Genomic DNA, 27,279 nt, shown 5'->3' with positions numbered 1-27,279 from the left:
CTTGCTGTACAACAGCTAACATGGTTGCAAAAAGGAAACTATGGCAAAGTGCTATGTGTAGGATGAACAGCTTCACACAGAAACAGGGCATTTGAAGTCCTGTCCCCCAAGCTTTCAAATTTGTGAAATTCTGGATGCAAAAAAAAAGAAAACGTGAGCAAATAATATCTGAAATCCTTTGACCCCCACAGTTTAGGTCAGATCATGCTTCAATGTAGATAAAGGGTAAAGGGAACCCTGACCATTAGGTCCAGTCGTGACCGACTCTGGGGTTGCGCGCTCATCTCGCTCTATAGGCCGAGGGAGCTGGCGTTTGTCTGCAGACAGCTTCCGGGTCATGTGGCCAGCATGACTAAGCCGCTTCTGGTGAACCAGAGCAGCACACAGAAACGCCGTTTACCTTCCCGCCAGAGTGGTACCTATTTATCTACTTGCACATGACGTGCTTTCGAACTGCTAGCTTGGCAGGAGCAGGGACCGAGCAATGGGAGCTCACCCCGTCGCGGGGATTCGAACCACCGACCTTCTGATAGGCAAGTCCTAGGCTCTGAGGTTAAACCCACAGCGCCACCCGTGTCCCTTAATGTAGATACAGCCACATTAAACTGAAATGCCACGAAAAGTATTAAATATTATATACAATAAGATCAAGGCATCGTTGGAAATACAGAAACAAAAAGGAGATTTCTAGTATTATGCCAAAGGTCAAATGTGACTTCAGGGAAAAAGTTTCTGCGCAGGAAATAAAACAAAAATCTTCATCAATATGAAAGAACAGTGGGAATGTTCCTGCTTCTGGGAAGAGCAAAACAGCAGATAAGAATGAAATTATTTTGTAAAAGAGAAGTAACTTTAAAATAGAACCACTTTATGTTAAGGATTCTGCATAATCAGTTATTAAAACAAAAGACAAACCAATTCATATTTAACGGTGTATATATCTTTTAATGTACCGAAATACGAAACAGTAATTTGGGTTCACTGGCAATGGCTTCTGTGGTTTTACCATTAAATGGTAAAAAAGCTGGTTTTGCGCTGCAACGTTAATATTTTGGGGAAATTCCCGAGCTTCATTTTGAGAAGCAAAGGTATTATTTAAAAAGTTACTTAAGAGAAAGTACAACTCTGAACCTGAACGTAGCACATAAAAATAATTTAGCAGGAACGCCCCTCTTTCAAAATAGACACCTGTGAAATTGCATGTAGAAGAATATTTCAACCAATAGTTTGAAGAAAGAAAAGGTCAAATGTGAATACTAAAACTACAGCAGCCTGTGTATCTGCTTTCCAATGGCTCCAAAACCCTGGCATATTTCCTTCAAAATGGAACAAAATCTGTAAAGTAGCAAACACAATGTCTATTCGGGCCCTGTAACAATCTATCAAGTTTGCAATTGTCATAATAGCAAAGAAGGCATCACAGCAGTGTATAAAAAATATGGTTGCATCTAGCACCAATTAAGATAGCAAAAAATCCTGGATGTAATTACTTATTTCCTGTGAATCAAGTAGGTCAACGTGTCAAGTTTACATTTCCTTTCAGAAACATACACATGCCAGTCTCTAAACAAAAGATTGCTGTGGCTGCAATCATTAGAAATGAAAAAGGACCCAATAATTTTGAAAATGAAGTGAAATGCTGAATGCCTAATTAGGCTGGTTATCACAGAAAAAGCGTGAGCAAGAATGGTCAGAATTTATAGCACTGTAGAAAGCCAACACATTGCTGACAGATAAAAGAAGCCCCCAAAATATTTCTGAAAAGCGCACCTATATGTATTGGACTCCATAAACTAAATTCAAGTAAAAAAAAAAGAAGTCCCAATCAGTTTTCTTTTCCTCCCTGGACCAAATAACGAGAGCTCCACTACAGTCCTTTCTGAGATAGCCCTTACAAAAGGCCAAGTCCTTCATTACCTACTCCAAGTGCTTCTTTGGTTGCTCAAAGATCTCTTCCGGTGCTTTTGTTTCTTGCTTGTGCTTTTGTGGCCATGACTGCGCCCTCTTTTATCTTCCTTCCTGTCTCTGCTTAAGGATCGCCTGTGCCGTGTATATTCCCGACTTAAGCTCCTCAGGCCAGGACTGCTCCCTTTCGCAGAGTATTTCTTATGGAGGCGCCTTTCTTTCCTACATTTTTCATCATCGCTACTCAAGTCTCTTCTGTGCCTGCTTTTTTCAGTCTTATCCTTGCTATGATGGTTGCCCATGTCTCTGCACGAGCGAGTCTTCCCCTTGCTCGGCTCCCTATTGCATTTGCCTTGCTCAGGCAGCAAGTCTTTCTTGCAGATGTTCTGCTCAAGGTCTGGGGTGGTCTTGTGTTGCTGATTTGTAGGAATGCATGAAAGGACACCTGAACTACTTTCATCGGAAATGGTGTCCCTGTTACTGGCATTAATCTTAGGGTCTTTGATGAGAACATCCTCATGCAGGCTTCCATTTACGTACTTTGGCTGACTGCTCACACTTTCATTAGCTTTTATGCTGCTAGGACAGAGCTGCATCGGTTTGGCTAAAGGGGACTGCATGGAAGTAGATGCAACACAATGGGGAACACCCACCAGCGCTTTCAAAGGCATAGGCTGCAGTGCATTAGCTTCACTCTTCTTCAGATGGGTTTCTTCTACCTTCTTATTCATGAGGTTGCTCAACAGTTTCTCCCTCAACTCTCTTTCTTTTCTCTGCAGTCCAAGAGCTCTCTCTTTTTCTTCCTCTACCCGTCGGAGTTCAGCTTCTTGCAGCCTCCTCCTTTCTTCCATGTGCTGAAGGCGGATTTTTTCCTCGTTGTGCTCCTGTTCCATAAGCTTTATTGCCTAAAAGGATAGAGAGAAGAGATTTCCCTTAGTTCTATATCAAATACACTCATTCCATGGCAGGGTCAACGTTGCACAACTTCAGAGAACTGTTAGAAGGGAAACTATTCCCCAAAAAGGGAACTACACAGACCACAAGTAGGCAGGCTGCATCCCACAGAGACCTTCCCTACAGCCCAACTCAGTACGCCCCATCAGCCCAACAAACAGATATATGCAGGGAACACAATTTACATAGGTAGAAAGGGCTTCCTCCACCATTCCCTTTACCGCCTATTGCAATAGTGCTTTCCTCAGCCTGCCAAACAGCTGTCTGATGGGCTGGGGGAGCACGTTGCCCAAGCCAATGAACTGGAGAAGGGGGAGACATGTGATAGGACCTCTGCCTATCATGTCCCTCGTCTCTCTTGCTGCTCAGCTGACTGGCACTGGGAGGAGCTGAGAATTCATGGACAATGGGTGTGTATACCCATTGGGTTCGCTGAAAGAAAGGTTTGGGATCTTGCATGTGAGTGTGTGTGCACTCCACCCACCAAATGCAACTCTCAGGGCCAAAAAGAATTGCCCATTTCAACACTCACCAACACACTAAAGGACAGAACCATAGCAGATTTCCTGCTTCTCATTCTTAAATTGCTAATGCAAACCAGCAGCCTTTCTGAAATAGGTTAAAAGCAGATCAGTTCCTAGGAAACAAGTCTGAACAACCCAACAAAGAAGCTCAAAATGACCGAAAGATAAACTCTACTTGGTGACATGAAGACTTTAAGATTTAAGAAAAGCTTGAGATTAAGGAAAATCAGAACTTTATTTTAGTTTTTTTTTATTCTCCTTTAATGGATTGCTAGACTTTCCTAGGATTTCAAGTCTCTGTAAATTACTATTCAGGTCCTAAATAAATTTATAAGCAGAGTTATCTCATGAAACTGACAAATTGTTATTTGTGCCACAGAAGCAAAATCAGTGTCCTAAACCCGGCAAATGAGCACAAGCTATACATGAAAAGGTCCTTGATACAAACACATAACAACCGTCACTCCTCAAATGCAACAACTGCATTCTTGTGAACTCAGAAAGGCCTTTCGATGCGGCAAGCTTCATGACTACCCCAATGCTGGTCAATGATCCCTTACTGGAGAAACTCAGGTAATGGCACGGGATAAAGGGAGACCCTTGATGCCCAACTCCCAGGTCCTATGCATGCTTCCTGGATACAGGTTTTTGTCCCTTTTGCACAGATTGCATCACACACTGGTTCAGCTTTATGATGTTGGAAAACACAGTAGCCTATTTGTGCTTCAAACAGGAAAGAGGAGTGAGACAGGGTTGGGCCTAGCCAAAACACAATGCTAACAGCAAAGTGCTATGAGCATTATTTAAAATGGAGTAAGTGAAGAGGTATCATTATAAAATAGAGAGAATAAATACATTTGTGTTTGTGTGTGTGTAATTTATCAAATCCTCATTTATAAGCTGCTGGGGGCTTTTATATACTGCTTTCCCATGCACACATGTCCAAACCTTAAAAACAAACAACCAGTTACCTTCGCTCTGCTCAGCAGTTCAGCAATTAATCGAATAGACTGAAGGTTTCTTTGAGCTAAGAGAAGCTTCCTCTCCTCAAGCTTTATTTTCTCTTGTAGTTTTTTTTGCTCTTCAGCTTGTATTTTTTCAAGCCGCTTTTTGTTTCTACGAATTTCACGATCCTTTTGTTTCTGCTCTCTTTTGCGCAATTTCTCTTCTCTCTTTCTCTCTCTCTCCAATTCCTCAAGCTCTTTCTGTTTCCTAAGGATAAAGATTGCAGTTAGTCGCAATAGGTACAATTTTAAAGGATTTTAAAGAATTCTTCAAACAAACAAACAAACAAACAAAACTACTACTAACAGCTTCAAATTCATTTGGAGGTTAAACCTCACCAATTTCAAAGGACTGTTCCAAGTTAAGGATTGAAGTCTTACAAAACAGAAGTAAGAAACAAAGCCATAACGAGCAAAAAGCAACATTTCTAAATATTTTCCCAAGCCACAAGAAGAAGGTAAAACAGAACTGATACTATTTTAATCATTTTATGGATAAGAACGTGGTATCAAGAACACCATGAATCACATCCTAATTTGTTAAGTCGAATACACATTAACAGAATTGGCCATTAAAACACCTGTTTTCATCAGGAAAGTGGTAATGCAAGGTGTGAGAAGAACTGCTCACAGTCTGATATGCTGTGGATAGATGCCATGCCTTCTATCTGGCATAAAGCTAGCTCTGCATCAATAAGTTTGGGTGTAATTTCTGCAGCTAAAGCTATCAGTCTGCAAGAGCTGTGCTATTAACATCTGTAGTGATGAAATGCTTTGAGAGATTGGTTCTTCAACATCTTAGGACATGTTTTCCACCGGATTTTGATGAGCAGCAGTTTGCTTATAGGAGAAATAGGTCAACAGATGATACCATAGCCACAGCTTTTCACCTTGCAGCGAGTCATCTGGAGAGACCGGAGAATTATGTCAGAATGCTGTTTCTTGAATATAGCTCGGCTTTTAATACCATCCTTCCGGACATTCTTATTAAAAAACTGAGGGACCTAGACCTTTCTTCTACCATCTGTGATTGGACTAAAGACTTTCTGAGGGATCACACACAAATAGAGGATTGGGCCTGTTACATCTACCTCTCTGAAGCTCAACACTGGCACCCCACAGGGATGCGTGCTGAGTCCCTACCTGTACTCGTTGTATATATGACTGTATCTCATCCGATCCATCTACTGTAATTATTAAGTTTGCAGATGATACCACCATAATGGGTCTAATTACAGGTGGAACTAGCCCCACTGTATTTCAGGGGGGCTGTGTGGAGATAGTCTCTTCCTTTAAATTCCTGGAAGTCTACCTTAGTGAAGACCTCACTTGGAAAATCAATACAACCCGGGTAGTTAGGAAGGCCCAACCGAGACTCCCTTTCCTCAGGGTCTTGCGAAAGAACAATGTCAAACAAAAACTGATGATCTCCTTCTTCCAGTCCACAATAGAAAGTGTCCTCTCATATTGTATTACAGTGTGGTACGCTGGTTTGACAGCCACGGACAGGAAGTCCCTACAGAGGGACGAATACAGCACATGACATCATGGGCTGTCCCCTGAGTTCGCTAGATGACATCGCAGGAGACTGCTGCCTCAGAAGAGTGAGGAAAATTATTACGGATGACTCAGACCCTGGCCAGCACCTCTTTAATACCCTACCTTCAGGCAGGAGACACAGAAGTATAGTCAGCCGCACCAACAGGTTAAAGAACAGTTTTTATCCGTGGGATGTTGGGCTGCTGAATGGGAAAAAAATAGTGGTGCAATTGACTTCCAACAAGCACACACTGTGTGAACAAGACTGAGTGTATGGGGGGGGGGGAGGGGGGCTTGTTTAATTTCACTGCACACAGGTGGTGTAGTGTCAATAAAGCTTTGTTATTTATTTATTTATTTATTTATTTATTTATTTATTGCAATAGAACACTGCCAAGAGTATCAAAGAGCTACTGAAAGCCATTTGGTGCTATCCATATTCAAACTAGAACCACTGAAATCAGTGGACTTTATTTCAATGGGTGTCCTCTGAGTATGACTAAATGGTATCACCCCATGGTCTAGAATCATGGAATTAAACATATTTGGTGGCATATTAATTATCTCCAACCACAACCCAACAAAGTATACCAACCTTATTCGTAACATGCTCAGTAACACTTTGATAAATAAGATGCTCAAGAGAAATGTACAGAGTAACGATTCACAACAGTGCAGTGTCAATGGAACTGCTCTGAAGTAATTTCATCAAAGACTGCAGCTTGGTGTTCTATCAGAAGCTTTAAACAGATTGTACTAGACCAGGGGTAGCCAACATGGTCACTCCAGATTTTGTGGAGCTATAAACCCTTGTCATCCCAAACTACTAGCCATGATGGCTGGAGCCGAAGGGAGATATAGCCCAACATCATCTTGAGATCACCACGTTGGCTACTCCACAGTAGACCTACAGGAGCTTAACTAAAGACACATATTAACAGGATCAAGTGTGTTAAGCTTAATTAGCTGAAAGTGGAAAAGGCCTTGTTCAGAAACTGTTATTTACTTAGATTGATTTTACTGCCAGAAGCAACAGTGAACAGTCTATTGTTTTGCTTTCTAGATGAATAGTAGCATTTCCCAAAAGGTTGTATCAAACACCCCAGTGCATGGCTTCTTAATGTAAACATTTACATGAAGCAAAATACAAATGGTTTACAATATTCAAAACATCTCTAAGTAATAAACTGCCCAAAATAATAAAAACAGAAATAACTATGTTACATTTTACAAGTACAAAAACGTTAACAGTTTGTTATTTCTTAGGAAGGAAGTGTACCTTTCCTCCTCTTTTTGTCTTTCCTCTGCTTCTTTTTCTTTACGTTTTTGTTCTTCTCTCTGTTTTTCAAGCTCTTGGAGCTTCTGCCTTTCAAGCTGACGTTTCTTAATTGAAGCATCACTCAGGTGTTTTGTTGAATCAAATGAAACCTTTTACAGACACAGTACAAAAAGTATTCACATTAAAGTACACAGACAGATTTTTAAGTGTTCCATTTGATTTCACTGTGCATTTTAGAATGAAACACTTGTGGTTACCAGTACAGAAGCTTGAAAACTAAGCCACATCAGGTCTGTCCACACTAGTAGACACTCTAAGTTAATGTATATTATCACGGTTAAGGATATTCATTCTTAACCTTTAACAGTCCTGAACAACAGTGGTTCTCATATTTTGCCACAGTGTGTCTCCTTAAATAATTATCAAAAAAGCCCTGCAAGATTTTTGAACTGTAAATGACAGGCTTCCTAGTGTTTACTTGTCCTTTACTCAGCAGGAAGAACAAGCAAAAGGACCAGAGGACATTATTGACTAGATGGTATGTAAATACAATTCCAATTAATCCACCCATAAAATGGGAACACTGAAAGATTCTAATGTTGAATGCATCATTATCAAAATGCTCACATAGGACTTTTTATTACAGTTGCAATGGACTGCATTCAAAAGGAACACAAAGGTTGCATGCCTGAAACCATATTGTAATGCAGATAACAGCGAATTCCCAGTAATTGAGGGGCTGATCCAACTATTTTCCTAGATGTCCACTCATACTGTTAAGACCACTAACTTACCCACATGCCTTTCTAGTTAAACTGAGTATCTGCTGACTAGATAAATACTGTTACTTCTAAATGCAAACTCTAATTTCACACAGGGTTCACTCTATTCTTTAACAGAACATATTAAACAGGGAATTATATACTATTAAAAAAAAATCAGCTGGAAAGATAAACATGAATAATGCCAGAACAATTGCTCTTCTTTTCAGTGTTATGATTACATGAATGGCAAAAAAATCATGATTACATGAATTCATGATTACACGAATTGGCAAAATAACTTTCATTTTAAATTGGGAATTGCATGATATAGTGTATGAAATGCCCAACCATCAGTCTCTCACAAGACAACTTTAGCATATTTTCTTTTGTCACTCCTACTCTCTGTTCCCACATGCAGCAGAGCCCTATTTGGGTGTTCAATTCCCCAATGCAATTAGAATAATATAAGGGAGACTGGAGACACAGCAGTTGGTCCAGCCCCCATCATGTCCCCATACCAGGCTCCATGCCCTTCTACTTTCCTGGATGGTGAATATGTGCAGTGGGGAGCTTGCTTTACTCATGAGATCCATGTGCAATTTAGAATCATGTAGAGTTTCAATCCCATAGGGAACCTCTATGAATGAAGCAAGCTCCCGGCTATAGATATTTCCAGCCCTACGTTGAGATGAGGAACAAGGGTAGGCACAGGTGAGCACTAGAAGGTGAACACTAGAATATAATGGAGAAGCAGCTAGGCAACATGTCCCCACTCTCTCTAGTGTGTGAAACAGCATGCTTCAATAGGGCCTAGGAAAAGGGCACAAACTTCAAAAAGTAAGCGCAGAATGAAGCACAAGAAGCAATGCAAAAGGCAATTCAGAAGGATGCCACAAAGTACTCAGGTTTAGAAAAAGACTGGGTATTCTTTTAATGTATTTTTTGAGATCATCTGACTTAAAAGAGACTATGGGTGAGATCAAATGTAGGGTAAGTGGGCATCCACACAGGAAACAGGGCTTCCCTTCCCTTCCCTTCCTATCCTCCCACTACTGGAGCAGATTTTTTTTAGGGGGGCAGGGATGCTGCTGAAGGAGAAATAAGAAAACCAGAAGCACTTTTGTGCAAGTGGATTTCTGCTGCACAAAGAGAAGCTGCACTGGCAGCTGCTCTATATATTTAGTCTTTCAGATGTCTGCTACATCATTACAATTCATAAACTGTATGCCTATATCTTGTTAAGAACTAGTGACAGCACATTCCCCCAATTCATACTTCAGAGTTACTATAATTTGTGACATTTTCTTTGCGAGCTGCTCCTTCTGTCATATTCAAAGTTACATTCCCCACACCATTTAGTTGGGCAATGCTCTGGGTACCATTTGTGGAAAGGTGGCATACAAATGTTTAAAATAAGTGCCTTTAAAGGTTCACTATGGGGTGCATGCACCTAAAACTGGTAATTTAAGCACCAGCTCATCAAAATATAAAGGAAAAGAACACGCAATGTTTCTTTGAAGAATTTTCTACTAGGAACAGCTCAACAGTATCTCACCTTTAAGTTACAAGCCACTGCTTTGCCATCTTCACCTTTGTACATCAGCTTCATCCCTCGTAAAGCATTCATAGCCTTGATGAAACCTGCATATTCCTCATACTGAACATAAGCTTCAAAATTCAAATGGCCTCCAAAACTGAACGTATGAAAGTTTCTGCCAGTCATTTCTTCCCTATAGGGGTCCAACATGGGTATGTCCACATTCCGTATTTCCCCAAATTTACTAAACACTTTAATAAGAACTTCTTCACTTGGTTTTTCTGAGCCAGAGTCTTTCAGTGCAAACCATTTACAAGGCAAGCCCTCCAGATGAATAGTGTCTGGCCTTTCCCCTGGCAGAGTTTCATTCATATCTTTTGCATCACGAAAAAAGGAGTCCCAGTCATGTCGAGTAGGAAAGTCAATTTTGTATTCTGCAGCGCGGACTTTTAAAATGTCTGAAAAGCCACTAAGTTTTATAGTTTTGCCATCCAGGCATGCAAGGAAGGATTTAACCAGACTCTTATTTTCTACCTCTCCTTCAAAGCGGATGAAATCCATGGTGCTTTTAGATATCCGCAAGGTTGAAAACTGATGTGTTTGCACCATTCCTTTCAGCCTTTCCATCACTTCCCAGTTTGAAATAGACTTCCCAGGCTGCTTTAACTGAGGAAGTGCCACACTGATAGTCATTTTTGTAATGGGCTTAAGGTATAGCCCATAAGGAGCACAAAGCTCCACTGCTTCTGATGTGTCATGAACTATTGTAGCAGCTGCCATAGCTACAAAAAAAGACAACAAGCAAACAAGGGATAGTAGGCTTATCTGTGATTTAGACACTGGCAGAAAGTGGTTCCTTTCTTAGAATAAATGATCATTTTAACAGTTTCCTGAAAGCAGCATTCAAAGGCTTAAGAACTAGTCCTCTGTTAAAATTTATCAAAACAATATATATAGAGTCCACAACAAAATATTATGCTCTTTCTTAATCACACTGCACTTCTGTGCTCCAACTACAAGCAGAGAAACTGCAAAGCTATGTGATGGGTACTAAGAAGGAGTGTTTAAGAAGGAGAAACTGAAGATGCGGAGAAATAGCTGTAGTCTTTTGCTTCAAATTCATTGCATGTTGTTTGATGCATCACAACTGAGATGAATTCGAGTGGATACAGAAACCAGAAATCTGTGTGAAATTGAAACAAATGAATTAAGAGTCTTGCTTTCCATCCTATTAAACCAAACACGGTATTATTTTTAGATAATGAAGCACTGAAGAGGAGAAAAAACCTCAAAGCCAAAATTACTATAAAATGATTTCTGGAAAGATATTAAGTATAGCACATACATTATATATTTGCTATGCAGAGCAAAATTTACAAACTATTGTTACACAGTGAGAATACATCCAGCAGACAAGCACTGCAAACCTAACCCTGTCTATTCAGAGGTAAATCCTACTGAATTAAATGGGGCTTACTCTCAGGTAAATGGGGTTAGGACTACAGCCTAAGTTGATAATATTTTCATTTTCATTAGCATTACATGCATGAAACATAAAAAGTTTCAGCAACCCTAACTCAGAAATTAACTACAACAGTTAAGATAAAAAGACAATTTACTAAATTGTCATCCAAGTTAATAGTATTTTACTATTTGTAAAATTCATTCTGTGAATGAATATATTCTACTTTCAATCACTATAGCATTTAATTTAACACCATAAAATTAAATTATGCAACTAAATAATATGATCGCATGCTGGTCAATGGGGAAAGCAGGAGAACGTAAGGAGTCCTGCTGGCTCAGGCCAAAAAGCCTTTCTAACTCAGCATTTTGTTTCCGACAGAAGCCGGCCAGATTGTCTCTGGGGAGCATGAAGGTGACAGCCACCTCCAGTTTGCTTCCAGTATTCAATGCACACTCCCTAAAACACAACACAAGGAAGAAGAAATTGGGCAATGAATCGCTTAGGCCCCACTTTTCAGGCTGGTGCTAAAGAAGGGTTCCAGGTCCAAAAAAAAAAAAAAAGACTGACCACACAATATGCAACACAGGGAGTGTGTGCTGTACCAAGGCCAACGAGAGAGACCTGGGTTCACATCCACCCCCACCTGGCCCTGGACTAGAAAATGGCTCTAGCCTGCCTCAGTGCTGCTGTGAGAATGAAACCAGAGGAAGGCTTATTGATGCAAACCTCCAAAATGTATTTTCTATGGTTAAGTTTTTACCTCTATCTTCACTACATTTTGTTTTATTGCTATAGCTAGTGGCTGATGCAAATAAAGATTCTTCCGATTCTGACTCCAGAGGACGGGCAGCGAAGCCTAGTGCCCTGAGCCCCTGGAAAGGAGGGCGCAGGTGAAAGGAGCCACCAGGAGCCTAGGGTAGGGTAGGGTAGGGTAGGGTAGGGTAGGGTAGGGAAGGGTAGGGTAGGGTAGGGTAGGGTAGGGTAGGGTAGGGTAGGGTAGGGTAGGGTAGGGTAAGGTAGGGTAGGGTAGGGAAGGGAAGGGAAGACGACGTCGTGCTGGGGCTGCAGGCTTAGAAAAAGGAACTGTTGGAGAGAAAAGGGGGGCCGATGAGCACAGAATAGAGAACTTGAGCAGAGGACATTCGCTTTTTTCGCAGGTGGGCTAAGTGCCGCAACGGGCACGAAGGCAGACTGGCGTCTCCCGCACAGACACGCACCCAGGAAACGTGTCGGTCCTGACACACGCACAACAGCACACGCGCACTGTGGGCGACTGGCTATAGACGGAGCGGTGGGCAAGAGGAGGCACCTACCGCGCGCCCGGTCCTTGGCACATCTGGCCTCCGCCAAACTGAGGAGGAAGGACCAGTCGCCGACGCCCGTCTTCCTCCTCCTCTCCAGGGTAACCCGCGGTCGCCTCTCCCTCTCTCTCTGGTTCGGCCTACCGCGCACGCGCGCACCGCACCGGCCTTCCCACAGTGCCCAGCGCCACCAAAACAAAAGCACTTCCGCTTCCTCCGAGATAAACGAGGGCGGGCGCGTAGGACGCCCGCTATAGAGAGAAGGGAATGTCCTTATAAGGGCTTGGTGCACACAGAGAGACGGCGAGCACGGAATGTAGAGGGACACGCGTGATGCGCACTTCAGGTTTCAAGACGGCGAGGGAAAAGTTTTCTGAGTTGCTCGCGGGTCGGCGGGACGCGCGGCTGCTCCTGCATGCATGCGGCTGCGGAGGAGGAATAATTTTGGGTAGCTAGAGCTTCAACTGCAATGTGATGAGTGTTTTGTCTTGGGGTTATTAATAATAAAAAAATCAGCAGTCTCAGGTCTCATTTTACAGAGTCGTAGACTTGGAAGGGGTCCGAGGGTCATTGCATTGTTCCCCCTGCAATGCAAGAATCTCAGCATCCAATTTGAAAGCAGCCCGGACCCTGCTTGGCTTTGCAAATGTGCTAGCAGTTTTATTGCTGCTCCACTTCAACTTTGTATGTCCCTCAGTCAGCCTGAAGCTCAATACAGTATTAGCAGCGGGCTATGATCTTGCTTTTCTTTAATTCTCAATCATACCGTTCTCTAAATTTGAAGTGTCGTGGCAATGGATCGCGTTTGCTTTAGAATTTGCACTGTTGGGACTATTATTATTTTAAGCCATTCATACAAAGCAAGACCGTACGGGTGCCTCTTTTTGCTGCTAGTAGCCTGCGACTTTTTGATTCTGAGAGTGGGCTCGCGCTGGTGTCTAAGCACAGCCGCGATACATAAATAAATGTAAGTTAAAAAAAAACAACACGACTCCCTAGATTCAAATCTCGTATTCTAATCTGTGGGAATTTGTCACTTCCAAGGAAAGCTGCAAGAATGACTTTTCCAAAGTTAGACCAGGTATTCCTCCTGTTGAAACAAATATACGTTACAAAGATTCTTGCAAATACTGTATATAAATCTATGGAACTAAGATCATAGAGTTTAAAAAGAATTGGGCTTCCCAACCGTAGAAAAATCTCTTTCTTCCTGGAGTTACATCGTTAAAGGTGGGCTGCCATCTAGTGGTTCAGTGCAAATTTTCAACGTATGTAAAGCGAAGGAAAAGACGTTGAGACTACTTTGTTCTTGTTTTAAAATTTCCTATTGACCATATAGTGGGTTTTTAAAAGAAAACTAGACAATATTTTGTGTGAGGGAGCTGAGTTGTGATAAATTCAGCAGCCAACTCAACATAAAATCTGACCCACGTTGACCATGACATACAGCAGTGTCAGCGTACATCACACTGAATAAGGGTATACTTAATTTCATTTCTAATTATATCTCACTTTTCTTCCAAGGAGATCAAGGTGGCATACATGGTTATCTTCTACAACAGGCCTGTGAGGTGGGCTAGGCCAGAGCTTTCCAAACTTTTCATGTTGGTGACACACCTTTTTAGACCTGTATCATTTGGAAAGCTCTGGGATAGGCTGACAGATGGTGGCTAGCTTAAATGAGTGGGGATTTGACCCCTGGTCTTATTCCATGTGTGTGCTTTCATGTGCTTTAATAGCTGCTGTGTTTGGACCATTAAGACCAGCATGATGCTTTTCATTATATGACAGCTCATAAGTAAACTTGCAAGCTGTTTCCATTGAACAGTATTAGTTTTGCTGAAATGGCGAAATTAACTGGAAAGCTCAGAAATCAAGATGGCAAGAAATGTAAAAAAGAATAGGAAATGTTTATTATGTATTTACAAAGTATTGTAAACAGGTTAATACATTGGCAGAATTTTAAGAAATAGTACAGGAAAGTTGAGGTAGAAAAATAATTTCAAGTAGAAATGATATGCAGTTGAAAAGGAAATTTAAGGAACCGGGGGGTGGGGGGAAGGGAAGTCAAGAGATTCCCTTTGGATTTGATATTGGTTTTGTGTATATTTTTCTTTGGTTGTGGTGGTGGTGGTTTGTTTTTTATTTTTGTTATTTCTGTTGAAAATTTAATAAAAATATTATTTTAAAAACAAACCAGTATTAGTTTGGATGATGTATATTGAATATAATAAATGCCTCATTAAGGGAAGTTGTGCTCCATTTGGCTTGGAAAGTGAAAGCACTACTGAAGTCCCTTCCTTAGATCCTTATGATCAGGGTGACTAGAGGCCAGAGTCTAGCCTTACTTTCCTAGACCAAATGGTTTAGCAGACTGTGGCCTACCCATGGTGTCTATTTCTTTCTCATATGCAGATCATCAAGCAAGTATGTAGATAACAAGAAGCTTAAATCAGTTCAGACTCATTTCCCAAGAAGAATAGACTACGCTTCAGGTTACATAAGCTTCAGGTTACAGACTTTTTGAAGAAATAGTACCTCAGGTTAAGAACTTTGCTTCAGGATGAGAACAGAAATTGTGCTCCGGTGACGCAGCAGCAGCAGGAGGCCCCATTAGCTAAAGTGGTGCTTCAGGTTAAGAACAGTTTCAGGTTAAGAACGGACCTCTGGAACGAATTAAGTACTTAACCCGAGGTACCACTGTATTCTAGTTCCCCATATTGACATCTTACAATTATTCCTTTGCAAATAAAATTCTTGCCAGACCACGTTTTTTGAATCTGTCTCTGATTGTGTGTGCTTTTTTAAAACCAAATTATACAAAAATTGCTCTGTCCACAAGCTCTGACTTCACCCTCCACCCTATTTAAAAATACTGTCCAGATAATTGAGAATGGCTTGCCACTTGCTTAACTCTTTAACATAGTTTTTCAGTTACCTGGGAGTAAGTTCAATTTGACATAATAGGACTTACATTTTAGTAAGCCCCCATTGAACAAGCATATAGCTGATTATACTGCATGTTGTTAAATACACCATTCAGTAAAACTAATTTATTACATTAGAACTCCACTAGAGGAAGCTGTTTCCATGAGATTAAGCTTTGAGGGAATCTTAACTTCTTGAAGCTGTTTCGTAGTCTTAGACTCAATTTACAGTTGGCAAAGGAAACATTCAGAAAAGAAAAATAGGTCTATCAATGGTTATTACCTGTGACAGCTAAATGTCATATAGTCAATAGTAGCATATCTCTCAGTACCTTCTATAGAAGGAAAAATTCTTGAATTGAATCTCCTTCCTTTGTTTCCTCTGTTAAATTTTAGATTGTACCGTAATCTACTCAGGGCAGCAACCTTTTTTGCTGTGCAGCGCTATACTTGTCTACTCAGAAGTAGGGTCATGAAAAAGTCTGCAGAATAGGAGAGGAGGGTAGCTTCAGAATTGGGTGGAAGGTGGAAAAGGTGCAGAGAAGTTGCAATGTGTGGGACGAGGAAGATGCTGGATTGTACAAAAGGAGGAGGTAAAAACAGAAGCAAAATGGGGCTGGAAAACAAAAAGAGAGAAGCAGTGTCAGAATAAGGGGTTGGGAAGGTGAAAAGTGAGCTGAGTAATTGCATGGGGTGGGAAGAGGAAGCTTTAGGAAGTTAATGTGGGGGAAAGGTAGGGCGGCTGGCGAGCAGAGGAAGCAGGGGTGCAGCCCCTAGTTATAAATGCATTTCAAGTGCATTGCTAGAATTGCCACTTTTCAGGGTTTATCCAGCTCCCACTGGTTCTTTAGAAGTTAAATCTAGTTTGTCAAGTACAGTATGTTGAAAGTTGTTAGAATATCCCTATTTCCCTCACAAAAGCATGATATAGATCTCTGTCAGCAACTATTAGGGAACGTTCACTAAAAATTGTAGCAAATTTTTTGAGTGACGCCATGAAATTACATCACCATTAAGAGCCATTTTCATACCTCGTGATGTCTGGAAAGTTTTATCCTAAAGCATCTCCTGCTATTGAAACAAAATACAAAAATTCCTTCAAGTAGCACCTTAGAGACCAACAAGGTTTGTTATTGGTATGAGCTTTTGTGTGCATGCACACAAAAGCTCATACCAGTAACATACCACACAAAAGCTCATACCAGTGACATACCACACGAAAGTTCATACCAATAACAAACTTAGTTGGTCTCTAAGGTGCTGCTTGAAGGATTTTTAAAATTTTGTTTCGACTATGGTAGACCAACACGACTATCTACCTGTATCTCCTACTGTGTTTCGTTAACTGTGTTGTATTCTGATCCACGTATATAATGTACTTTTTCTATGCCAATAAAGGAGATGATTGATTGATTGATTGATTGGGGAAAATGCACATTAATGGTATTTAACACTGAGGTATCTATCTTATATATAAAGCCCAATAGCTCTCTGTTATGTTGGCATGGGTGCCAAATTATAGGTACATACAAACATATGTGGTGGAAACGTCGACAAGTTTTTGAAGGAAGCTTCTACAGAGATCAGATTACAGCTCAGACAATTCCAATAACCCCAGTTTTAGACTTACTGTATATACTTAGACTGCATATACTTCAGATATGGACCAATTAAAAAGTAAGGAATTAATAACACATTTAGTAATAGCAGTTAGAACAGTAATAGCCAGCACTTAGAAAACCTTGCAATTAATGAATATTGATCACTGGTGTAAAATAGTCTGGCATGGCAAAAAGCCATAATGGAAAATGTATTGCAAAAAAATAAAAATGAAGGTGGCAAGGGGAGAGAGAAAAACGATACTGTTTTTTACACTGTGTGGTATGGTTTTATTAAATATACAAATGAAACAATACATGGATGAGAAATTCCTACAGCATATTGCAATATGGCATAGATAAGCAGGCACTGCTCATTAGCTCACTTCTACAGTTCTATTATCTGAGTTGATTTATTGAAGAATTCATTGAACTGGTTTACTGTAATAACTTCATAATTATGTACTGTTAAACAATATGTTTAGTATTTACCCTCCCCCCATGACCCATTTTTTTGTCAGCCGTGTCATGTTTTATGATTTATGTGTGCACAATTTTGTAAAAGAAGAATATATACACACAGAGAGAGAAAGAGAGGGGTTTTTTTTACAGTGGTGTATAAAATTTATGAAATAAAGAATAAATGACTGTGCTGTATTACCACTCCTCTGTCTTACCACTTCACAGCCATTCTCTGTTCACACCTAATGCATGCTAAGTCTGGGCCACTGCAGTCACCATTTTTCCGTGTGTGATGTTGCATCCATGCAATATCCTGGGTGCTTTTCTGCCAGCTTTATTGATGCAATGGCCTTTCACTTAATCCTATATGTTTCATTTTTGCCTTGCACACTAGTGGACTGTGCCTCTCATTTTATCTGTTGGGAAGTGAAGGGGTGGGGAAAGAGACCACAACCAGTTGGGAATGCCCCGGCCACTGAGTGCGTTGTTATTCAGAGTGCCGTCAGACCACAATGGAAATATAGACAATTTGTAACATTGCTCAAGTTCTGCTTTTGGGGTAATGTTTGAAGAAATGCAGTATCCTTACAACTTTCTTCAGAGTTCATTTCTGAGCATTTTGGCACACTGTATTGAATGAAGGTATTAATTGCAGATCTGAGTAATTTGCAACTTCCAAACCAAACACAGCCTAGCAGACTTAATATTATGGCCTGTTCAATGGCTGGCAACTCTTCCCTTTTTTCAGTTTTCAACAGGCAACGCCAGGAGGCTGTTTTTAAGGCCCTTGGTAGCTTGTAGTCCAGTGGTGTACAGGGTTGATTTAGTTGGCTTGTGAGCAGCCCAATTCCCAGAGGTAGGAGGCAAACATCAGTCTCCCCTCATTAAACCCTAACCCTAACCCTCATTACCCTCATTAAACCCCTTTCCTTGTGTTTTTAAATTGCTTTAATCAACAGCTGAAACTCAAACTCAGTTCCAGGACCTCTCAGGTGGGTGCCATTGCTATTAAAAGAGAACAAGGGAGATGTTCATAGTGAGTTCTGGCACCTCTTTTTCTAGAAAAAAATAGCACTGTAACCTGCCCTGGGATGTTACAGTGAGGGTAAGAAATCTAATGCAATAAATATCCCGACATTGCAAGGAAGCCGGTGGCTCAAACACCAGTACATCACAAAATCACAGATTTGTAGAGTTAGAAGGGAGAATGGGGTGATCTAGTTCAACCCCCTGCAATGCAGAAATCTTTCACCCAGCATGGGACTTGAACCTATGACTCTGAGATTAAGAGTCTCATGCTCCACCAACTAAGGAAATGTGGTACTAGCAATGGAAAAACTTAACGCACCATCTACAGATATTAAGAGGAACACTTGGAGTCTATGCAGTCTTGCGAAGACTGTGGTGTCTTTCTGATATATAGTTTATTTACACACGCATACAATCTGAACTTGCGATAGAGGGGCTCACAGCATTAACACCCCACAGGTTTCTCCCATTGCCAAAGCACCTTTACATTCACAAAGAAATTCGCCATGGCTCTCTGACCGTCTGCTGCATTTTTACAGGTGGCCACTTATTCTCTCAGTGCTCACATTCCAGCCAACTGCAATCCTAAGGAACTACTCTCCTCTCAACCCTGGTCTTTGTCCTGCTAACTAATTCAGAGCTGGAGGAGCGGCTCCTCCCATTTTTCCATCAGGCACAGAGCCCCTCTCCATAGCTTTTGTAATGGACCATTGCTTTTCCTTTGACTTAGGACAATGGCTTATCTCCCAGGTGATTTCCTGAACACAGGAAGCTGGTTTGACCTGTATTTTAACACTTTGCTAAATCCAATATCCGGCATCCAAGAATTAGACGGGGGGTTCCAGGCACTTCCCAAACTCATAGCAATACTAAGGGACAAAGCAAAAAATGACAGGGGTAATTGGGCGTAGTTATTTCCACTTCTTTTTTTGTGTGTTCTTTTTAAAAACAAACTTGAACCATGAGGATAGAAGATCCTGTTCTCCATGCAATATGTGTTATTTTTGTGCGCAAAAGCATGAACATGAAAAGGAAGTAGGTGTTGCAATATACTCTCTGGAGCCAGCGTCCAGACACTTGAGACAAAATTTGAACCTCAAACCTTCACAGCGGCAGATGTGAATGAATAAACAGGTAAACTAATTGGTTTTTTTCTTTTTTAAAAAAGGTTACGGAAGAAGCAATCATTTTTACTAACAGGCTTAATTTACTATACAGTATTAGTTTTGACTGCTATTTCTTTTTTAAAAAAACTATTTACGTGTAGTGTATTTACGATTAAGTGTATTGCAGAGTCTAGCTCTGTTACTCAGAAAGCTGCTTTGGATGGAATTCAGTTGCAAAGTTATTTAACTAGAAGGGGAGCATGTACAATGAACATTGAAGGAATATAAAAGATGAGTACTTATATGTTCCGAACATATTTAGTGTATGTGCTTCTGGGTAAGGGGTTTCTGTGTGTAGTAGTAGTAGTAGTAACAGGCTAATATATATCTATTTATATGTATGCAGGCATCTGGATGCTTGTGAATTTTTACCAGACACAAATTTACCATCCACTTGGGTCAATTTCATTCCCAGAGCAAATAGCTCTTCCATACATTAGCAAGCATTTTGCATTAACTGTGATAATTTCACTCATTAACATGACAAATTCTCTTTGAGAAAATATGCCTTTTTGAGAAGAGAATTTCTCAACACTATACAGTGGTACCTCGGGTTACAAACACTTCAGGTTGCAAACACTTCGGGTTACAAACTCCCCTAACCCAGAAATAGTACCTTGGGTTGAGAACTTTGCTCCAGGATGAGAATGGAAATTGTGTGCCGGCAGCGCAGCAGCAGCGGGAGGCTCCATTAGCAAAAGCGTGCCTCAGGTTAGGAATGGTTTCAGGTTAAGAACGGACCTCCGGAATGAATTAAGTTCGTAACCCGAGGTACCACTGCACTGCAGGTTTAAGGACCTTAGATAATTTCTGTCAGTCTAAGGAAACATAATAATTTCCCTAAACCCCACCACCTAGCAAGCTCTCTGAATATTTATATGCATTGGATAATAGTTATTGTGCCCCTCCCACAGTTTTAAAAGCATCCCAAAAGTATGCTAGATTATTTCTTTTTTAAAGAGCTTATTTGAAATTCAGGGGCGTGTTTGGGGGAAGAACAGTTAATAATACAAATGAGGTCAACGGACATTCATTACCTCTAGTTTACATGTCCCAGAGAAAGATAGGGGAAAATTCTGATTGGCAGGAAAGGATCTCCCATGAGCCTTTGCAGTAATCCTGAGGTGCACAAGCTTACTAATTGTTATGTGGGCATCTTAGCCCTCCAATGCAACTCACCTTTAAATACAGCATGGGGTTTGGTAGTTGTTCTCTCCACACACCCAGTTCATCAGGAACTTGGAATTGGATTGGATGGGCTTCCTCTGTCTACCTGACCAAAGAAGATGTCTTGCCAGGCGTATCAGTGGATTGGTTTTATTTCACACTGTTTAATTTATACCAGGAGTCCATAAGAATAATCCTCCCAATCAGAATGACATGCAGTCCTGGGGAGGGAAGACGAGGAGAACAGGCAGCCATCTCTTGCAGTTGGCTCACTAACTGGCTTTACTAAACTTAGTCTGTAAGAAGGCAAAAGCCTCTCGCCACCATGTTTGCTCCGAGCCGCCTTTTGTGGCACACTGTGATTGGGAAGGCACTGGTTGGTTGGTGGTTTTACAGGGGAAAGATATCTGGAAGATTGTGACTAGTGGTGTGGCTGTCACTTCTGTAGGGCTGCCCCATATCCATAGTCAGGGCTTACCCTACCAATAGGCAAGGTGATGCGAGTACCTCAGGCAGCAGATGCTGGGGAGAGGGCAATGGAGTATCTGTTTCTCCTGACCCATAACCATTCTCCTTTATTGAAGGATAAAGCTGTGTGTGTACCATGCGGCTTGTCCTCTGCTACCTAAGCTAGCCTCAGGTGCAAAGGTGGATGCTGTCCTGTCACCAGTGCTGAAATGAGATTCAGTGGCCAGCCCGGTCATCTTCTATATATGGAATGGTGTAAAGGGGGTGCTATTTTGTTTTGGCCTGACCCTATCAATGCTTGATGTAGGGACACCATGTGGAAGGTTGAATGACATGAGGGAGATGCACACATCCCTCCCATACATTCATGAGTGTTGGCATGCATGTATCTTATTTTTGTTTTATTAAAATATCGACATCTCACTTTACAGCATCCTCACCATGGTGTTACCCTGGCACTGAACATGTAGGTGGAATTACTTCTCAAGGCTGCATGTTGGCACACAAGGCTGGCATGTACAATCCTACTCCCACCATGTATTTATGAATGCAATATGTGAGATGGGCATGTGCTACTCATGGCAGTGCCATCAGCTCCCAGAGAGCTACTGGAATTGAAGCAAAGCTCTGGTATTGTTCCATTCTTCATGGATTACTAATTTCTTTCCAGGTGTAATTCAGAAGAAAATGGTCTTGAGCTTTTCAAGCCCCAAATGGTCTAGGACTGGGCTATCTCATGGACTATCTTGAGCTATCCTCCTGTAGAAACTCACGCAAGTAACTCAGATCAACTGTTCCACTGCCATTTGATGCACACCAGGTGAGCACAAGAGGCAGCTTTTTCAGCCATAGAATCTGGGCTATGGAATGCATTCTCCAAGAAGGCCCACTTGGTTCCATCACTGGAGGCCCTTGAATTTTAAAGGTGCTGCTTATATATGGGTACAGCTTATATTCAGGCCAACACGGTATTATTATGGAACAGGATGTCCCTATTTCATAGGAGAAATGTTGGAAGATATGAGATCTGCCCTCTGAAATGGACTGCTTCACCCTTCTTAAAGGTTGTGGTGGCTCTACCAATGGCCTTAGCTGTTAGTCACTTGAACACAGGTCATGGGGATATATTTTTTGTGCACACTCAACACTTGTAGCATTTGCAGACTCACACAAGAAGCAACTCTCAGCATAAAGCATATAAGGAAACACTTCACAACAGGAAGTGCGTGAGTGGGCCAAGAATTTCTTCAACCTCCTCTCAGGGAGCTTTTAGAGTCTCTGGAAGCAGGGCTCCCTCTTCTTTTCTCGGTTACAAAACAGCAGTGAGGAAAGACGGTCATGAAAGGAAACGTATTTCACAAGAAGTGAGTTCCTGCAAGTGAAACACACAACAGGAAAGCAAAAGCAAAGAAAACTGGGTTTATTTCCTGACTTCATCATGTCTGCAGCTACTCACCCAAACTGCTCTCATCAGTAAATACATGGTGAAAAGACAGCAAGCTGCAAAAAAATGTTTGCCCCCATTTCCCCCTCTCTCTTGTGTACTCCTTGACCTCTGTATTAGCTAAAATAGCCAGCATACATTCCTGTGTATTAATCCAAAATAATACGGTTCTCTTGTTTTTAGAAGCATACCTGGATCTCCAGTGTAAAATGACCGTGAGGCTGAACTTTAGGAAACAAAAAAGAAATGGTCTTCCCTACACAGCTTCCTAGCTCAGTGAATCTATGAAATATGTACATCAGGACAGAGGAAATAGTATGCTTCTACTTCTTTGGATGATCTGAGACCAGGGTTTAATTAATATTATAAATGAGTCACTTAAGAGATTTCACGTGGCCTGTTAGCAACAGGTTTTTTAAAAAATGTAACAGATTTTCCCTGGAAAGCGACAATCCGAATTAAAGGCACAGGGTGGGGAAATATATATAAGCTGTGAACGCATAAGAATGCAGTGTCATGTGAACAATGGAGAAAAACAACAACTTGCAAGAATGAGGTGTGCCGATCCCATTATGAACACCCATCTAGAAGCACCCTGCTCTTAAAATGGTTTCTGGTGATAATTAGCAATAAAATTTCTGAGCGTCTATTTATTTTTAAAAAATAAAATAAAATGCTGGAACTATTTATGGAAAGGAAAATCCTACACAATATAGGAAAGGGACCTCTTGTGTGTAGAAGAGTTTTTATTTTATTTTATTGTTTTATTTTATTTGGCAAATGCAGCTCTTCATGGCATAGCACTGGGTGAATGAGAAAAGTTGCACCCACTACCAAAAGAACACGATTCTGGTCCTCTGTCAGCTCAGCTTAGATGCAGCCTCATGTTGCTGAACCTTATTAACTTCTGTAGGTGAGGATACACGTAACTGATTCATGTATGATAATAATCAAGTGTTCCTTTGGTGACAGTCCCTATAACTTCACAAACACTAAGCAAGCCTTCAGCTTCGTGCCGCATTTTCCATAGCCCCTGACTCATATATATCAATATGTAGTCTGAAGCATCATCCACGTTTCAGGTTTACCTTCTCCTGAGCGAGTCACAATAATCCTACTGAGAGATTGTAGTGTTAATTGGGATTAGAGAACTGACCAGTTGGCTATCGTGGTTGAATAACACAAACTATTCCACCTGGTCCCAACAGCACGGCATAATGGCAGAAAGTACCCATGTAAATCTAGAGAAAGGTAGGTAGTGTGGACTTGTATATGATCCCTGAAATATAATGCTTTGCCCCATCTAACTTCAGGCATTTGCTGCTGAATTTGTCGGTTCCACAGCAACAGATGTTGCCTCTCCTCTCTTGTGGAGCTGCATGTTTTTGTGCCACCTCCTGTCCATCTTCTGCAACTGCATCAGGCATCCAATTTCTCCCTATGTCATTTGCATGTTGGGGTAAACCAGATGTGATGCCATGAAGTGTGAAAATACCCAGTGTTTATTAGTAAAATGGTCCACTGCACTAATCCACTATCCTTAATGGTTATGAGCTTTTGTGGTATTTTTACATGCTTTTAGGTATCCATTTTTAAAAAAACAAAGCACCACATTTGTGTAATAGACAGAGGTTAAAGTACATATATTACCATACTGCTTGCTTACAATGAAGGATGTTACATATACGTTTCCTTTTTAAATCTAGAACTAAGACTCCACCAGCTTTCAGTTCTTTTCAGAAGAAGGATGCCTCAAGATATGCCACTCATCCCAACATCGAAAGTCATGTTCCCTCCTGTAAGGCTTGTGTCAGATGACACATGTGAGATGCTTCGAAGCTATGCACTCCAGGTCACTTTGTCTACCATCTTCTCAGTTATTGCCTGCATCAGCATCCCACTCAACCTCATCTGCTTGTGGTTCCTGTGTCGGTATTCGAGGCCTTGGACTCCAACCATTGTGTTGTGCATCAATCTGGCCCTTGCTGATTTTGTCTACAGCATGATCCTCCCCTTTCAAATAGTTTACCATATACGGGGAAACAACTGGCCCTTTGAGGATGCTCTGTGCCGTATTGTCACCGTTCTGTCCTATGGTAATGTGCACTGTTCCCTTTTGACCATGATGTGCATCAGCATTGAGCGCTACCTGGGAATCGTCCACCCTTTGCGCTACAAAGCCATGAGATCCATGCGAACTTCTGTCCTGACATGCGCCCTCATTTGGGTGTTTGTCTTACTGCCCCTCATACCGCTCATGAAGAACAACCTAACGATTCGTGTACAAAACCTGGATATAATCACCTGCTTTGATGTTTTGCCTAAAGAGATGTTTGACGAAAAGACAGAACGCTTCATCGCTTACTTTGCCTCTCTGGTATTTTTCTTCTTTTTCCTACCTCTGCTCATCATGGGGTTTTGCTACTTCTCAATCATCATAACACTTCTCCACTCTCCTTCTACTCAACTCAGAGAAACTAAGAAGCAGACTGTCTGTTTGATAATAGTGTTGCTACTAGTGATCACGGTTTGTTACTTGCCTCACATTATCATGTCAGTTATCCATTACGTCTTCACTATTCAGGGGAAAAAATCATTTTATTTTGAATATAAAATTTCATTTGCAGTAGCCACCATCAATTGCTGCCTTGACCCATTGGTTTATTACTTTGGCTCCAAAGAGTTTCGGCGAAAGATACAGAAGAAGCTCTGCAGATGCGTAACTGTTGGGGTCAGTGAAAATACTCCAATCTTTTCAGAGCATGATATCCAAATAACACCAATGCAAAAAGTATTGAATAGATAGTCTGTATTGCTCTGGAATGTAATAAAAGTTGCCAGTGCACTGTATTGACCTCAAGAAAAATCAGGAGCTAATTCATTGCAGAACCTCAACTGCCAAGTTACACAGAACTATTTTGCCAAACGTTTCTGGAAGATCAAATGAACTACAATTATCACACATGATTCTATTTCTTTTGAGTAAAGGCAACTGATGTCAAAGTCCAGTTAGACTGGTGCAGCTGAAAGACACCTGTCTTATTAAGAGACACCTGCAAATGTAGCATGAGGAGGAAAGCATGTATTTAACCACTTTTGACTGTGCAGAATTTATGGAACAAATATTAATAGAAATATTTGGTTGAATGGAAACAGACATTTGTTAATACTTCCTTCCTTAAATGTCACACATTACCTGTGCCACTAAGTCACAAAAGAATGCAACTACCTGGAGTACAGATTCTCAGTAATTAGAATGATCTTGTAATTTGTTCTTTGTTATGGATGTTGATCTGACAAAGCTTTGTGTGGACAAATCTTGTTATGCTGTGTAAGCACCTGAGGTGGTGCTTGCCATCTCAGGTAACAATATTGCAAGTGCCATTCTTAAATACTACATTCATATAGTTTTAATAAAAGAATGTTTATTGTGTCTGCATTCCAATCTTAAGTTAATGTTCTTCTTTGCTGTCTTTGGAATATTCAAATCTGGGATAAACATGAGAGATCAGGGTCAATTTACACAACCGGCAGAATCAAGTGACAAAACTGTTCATATATTATTGCTATGGATTGAGATAGGGTGGAATCTGAATATTGTAGAGAAAGGCAACAATTTCTTGGAGGAGTTCTGTGCTGAACTCACTTAAATGCTAATTGTTTGCTAAAAGGTTTGAGCCCAGGCTTCAATTTGTGAACAGTTACTAATTGTGTTTGGATAACTTCAGGCTTTTTCTCACCTGTCTCTTATTTTGTTACCCATGCTCCATTTGCTTGGTAGTCCTGTCATGTAGATGGTCTTCATCAGTATGGGCCAGGGGCTGATGAATAGCAGTCTGGCCTTCAGCATTGCCTAGATACAAGACTTCCTGGGAACCACATGTAAGCTGCACTGAGTTCCCTGGAGGGAAAAACAGGTTATAGATATTATAAATAACAACCAGACATACCTCTAAATGTATATGAGGCATGAAAGCCATTAGGGTAGTGGACAGTCATGTATGTTATATCAACCAAGCCTTGTGTTTCATTGTGATTCTTTTTATGTATTTATAGCATTTTTACCCCACTCTTCAACCACAAAGGCTCTGAAAGTGTGGTCCTCAGGCTTATAATCCAGAAGACATGACTAGAACCTGGGGCAGAAATTCAATTCAGTTTGCATTTAAAGGTGAACGTACCTAATTCACACTTTATGAAACCTACATAAACTGAGACAATACATGAAACACAACCATCTATCACAATTTGCAATACAGTTCGCCAACCAAGTAATGTACATATACTTGGGTAACATGTTCCATAAAAATGCATATATTGATGAAAATAACATACAAAAATGCATTATATTACAAGGAAATGCTGTGCAAAAATGTGCATATTTGGGGGAATTACATTTGAAAATGTGCACATTAGGAGGAATTTGCACTAAAAGGTTGATGAATTTTCATGAGGTTGAGAGATAGGCGTGGGGACATCTGTCTCAATTTCTTCTCCTAAGATAGGATACTCTGCATCAGCAGTGGGGAGCTGGACCCACTCAATGGGGCTGGTCACTTGTCAATCACATGACAGCATCAGGTGACAAATTCAAAGAGGCTTACAGTCAAACTATACCTGCAAATGGAGAGGGAAAATGTGTGCTTGCAGGTACAGTTTGAATGCAAATTAGCTTCAAAGGTGTGCATTTTCAGGCAAGGCCTTTGCAAGTGCTGAGGCTTGCCTGACAGCATGCCTTGAAAG

General features: G+C 40.9%; 1 protein-coding gene, 1 long non-coding RNA gene and 1 pseudogene across 5 annotated transcripts in view; 1 reads left to right on the top strand and 2 right to left on the bottom strand.

The window, feature by feature from the left end:
• Positions 1-20,038, bottom strand: part of LOC309367971 — a 370,139-nt gene extending 350,101 nt beyond the window's left edge. Inside the window, exon 1 of the long non-coding RNA XR_014167422.1 lies at positions 20,006-20,038. This is a non-coding gene — a long non-coding RNA (uncharacterized lncRNA). The remainder of the gene's footprint in view (positions 1-20,005) is intronic.
• On the bottom strand, positions 925-12,426 carry AKAP17A (A-kinase anchoring protein 17A). Of its 2 annotated transcripts, none has more exons than XM_081907601.1 (5): positions 12,288-12,426; positions 9,525-10,689; positions 7,206-7,354; positions 4,355-4,595; positions 925-2,810 (listed from the first exon to the last, which is right to left on the bottom strand). In XM_081907601.1, exons 2-5 carry the CDS (start codon positions 10,284-10,286, stop codon positions 1,914-1,916), a joined length of 2,049 nt encoding a protein of 682 aa, XP_081763727.1. In that variant the 5' UTR covers positions 10,287-10,689; positions 12,288-12,426; the 3' UTR covers positions 925-1,913. The 2 variants fall into 2 exon arrangements, with proteins under 2 accessions (XP_081763727.1, XP_081763728.1); XM_081907602.1 differs by having other exon boundaries at positions 12,192-12,320.
• On the top strand, positions 19,240-25,981 carry LOC309367934 (P2Y purinoceptor 8 pseudogene; annotated as a pseudogene). Of its 2 annotated transcripts, XR_014173460.1 has the most exons (3): positions 19,240-19,425; positions 21,763-21,912; positions 24,243-25,981. The product of XR_014173460.1 is annotated as a P2Y purinoceptor 8 pseudogene (transcript). The 2 variants fall into 2 exon arrangements; XR_014173459.1 differs by lacking the exon at positions 21,763-21,912.
• Positions 25,982-27,279: the final 1,298 nt, after the last annotated feature.

Source organism: Podarcis melisellensis, assembly GCF_964234715.1.
Source record: "Podarcis melisellensis genome assembly, chromosome: 4".
In the NCBI taxonomy this organism is placed as follows: domain Eukaryota; kingdom Metazoa; phylum Chordata; class Lepidosauria; order Squamata; family Lacertidae; genus Podarcis; species Podarcis melisellensis.
This window is presented reverse-complemented; position numbering and strand designations above follow the sequence as displayed.

Coding starts and splice junctions, on each gene's coding strand:
- AKAP17A (XM_081907601.1), bottom strand. CDS start 10,286: ATGGCAGCTGCTACAATAGTTCATGACACATCAGAAGCAGTGGAGCTT. Junction 4,596..7,205: donor AGACAAAAAGAGGAGGAAAG/GTACACTTCCTT, acceptor CTTTATCCTTAG/GAAACAGAAAGAGCTTGAGG. Junction 2,811..4,354: donor AACTGCTGAGCAGAGCGAAG/GTAACTGGTTGT, acceptor CTATCCTTTTAG/GCAATAAAGCTTATGGAACA.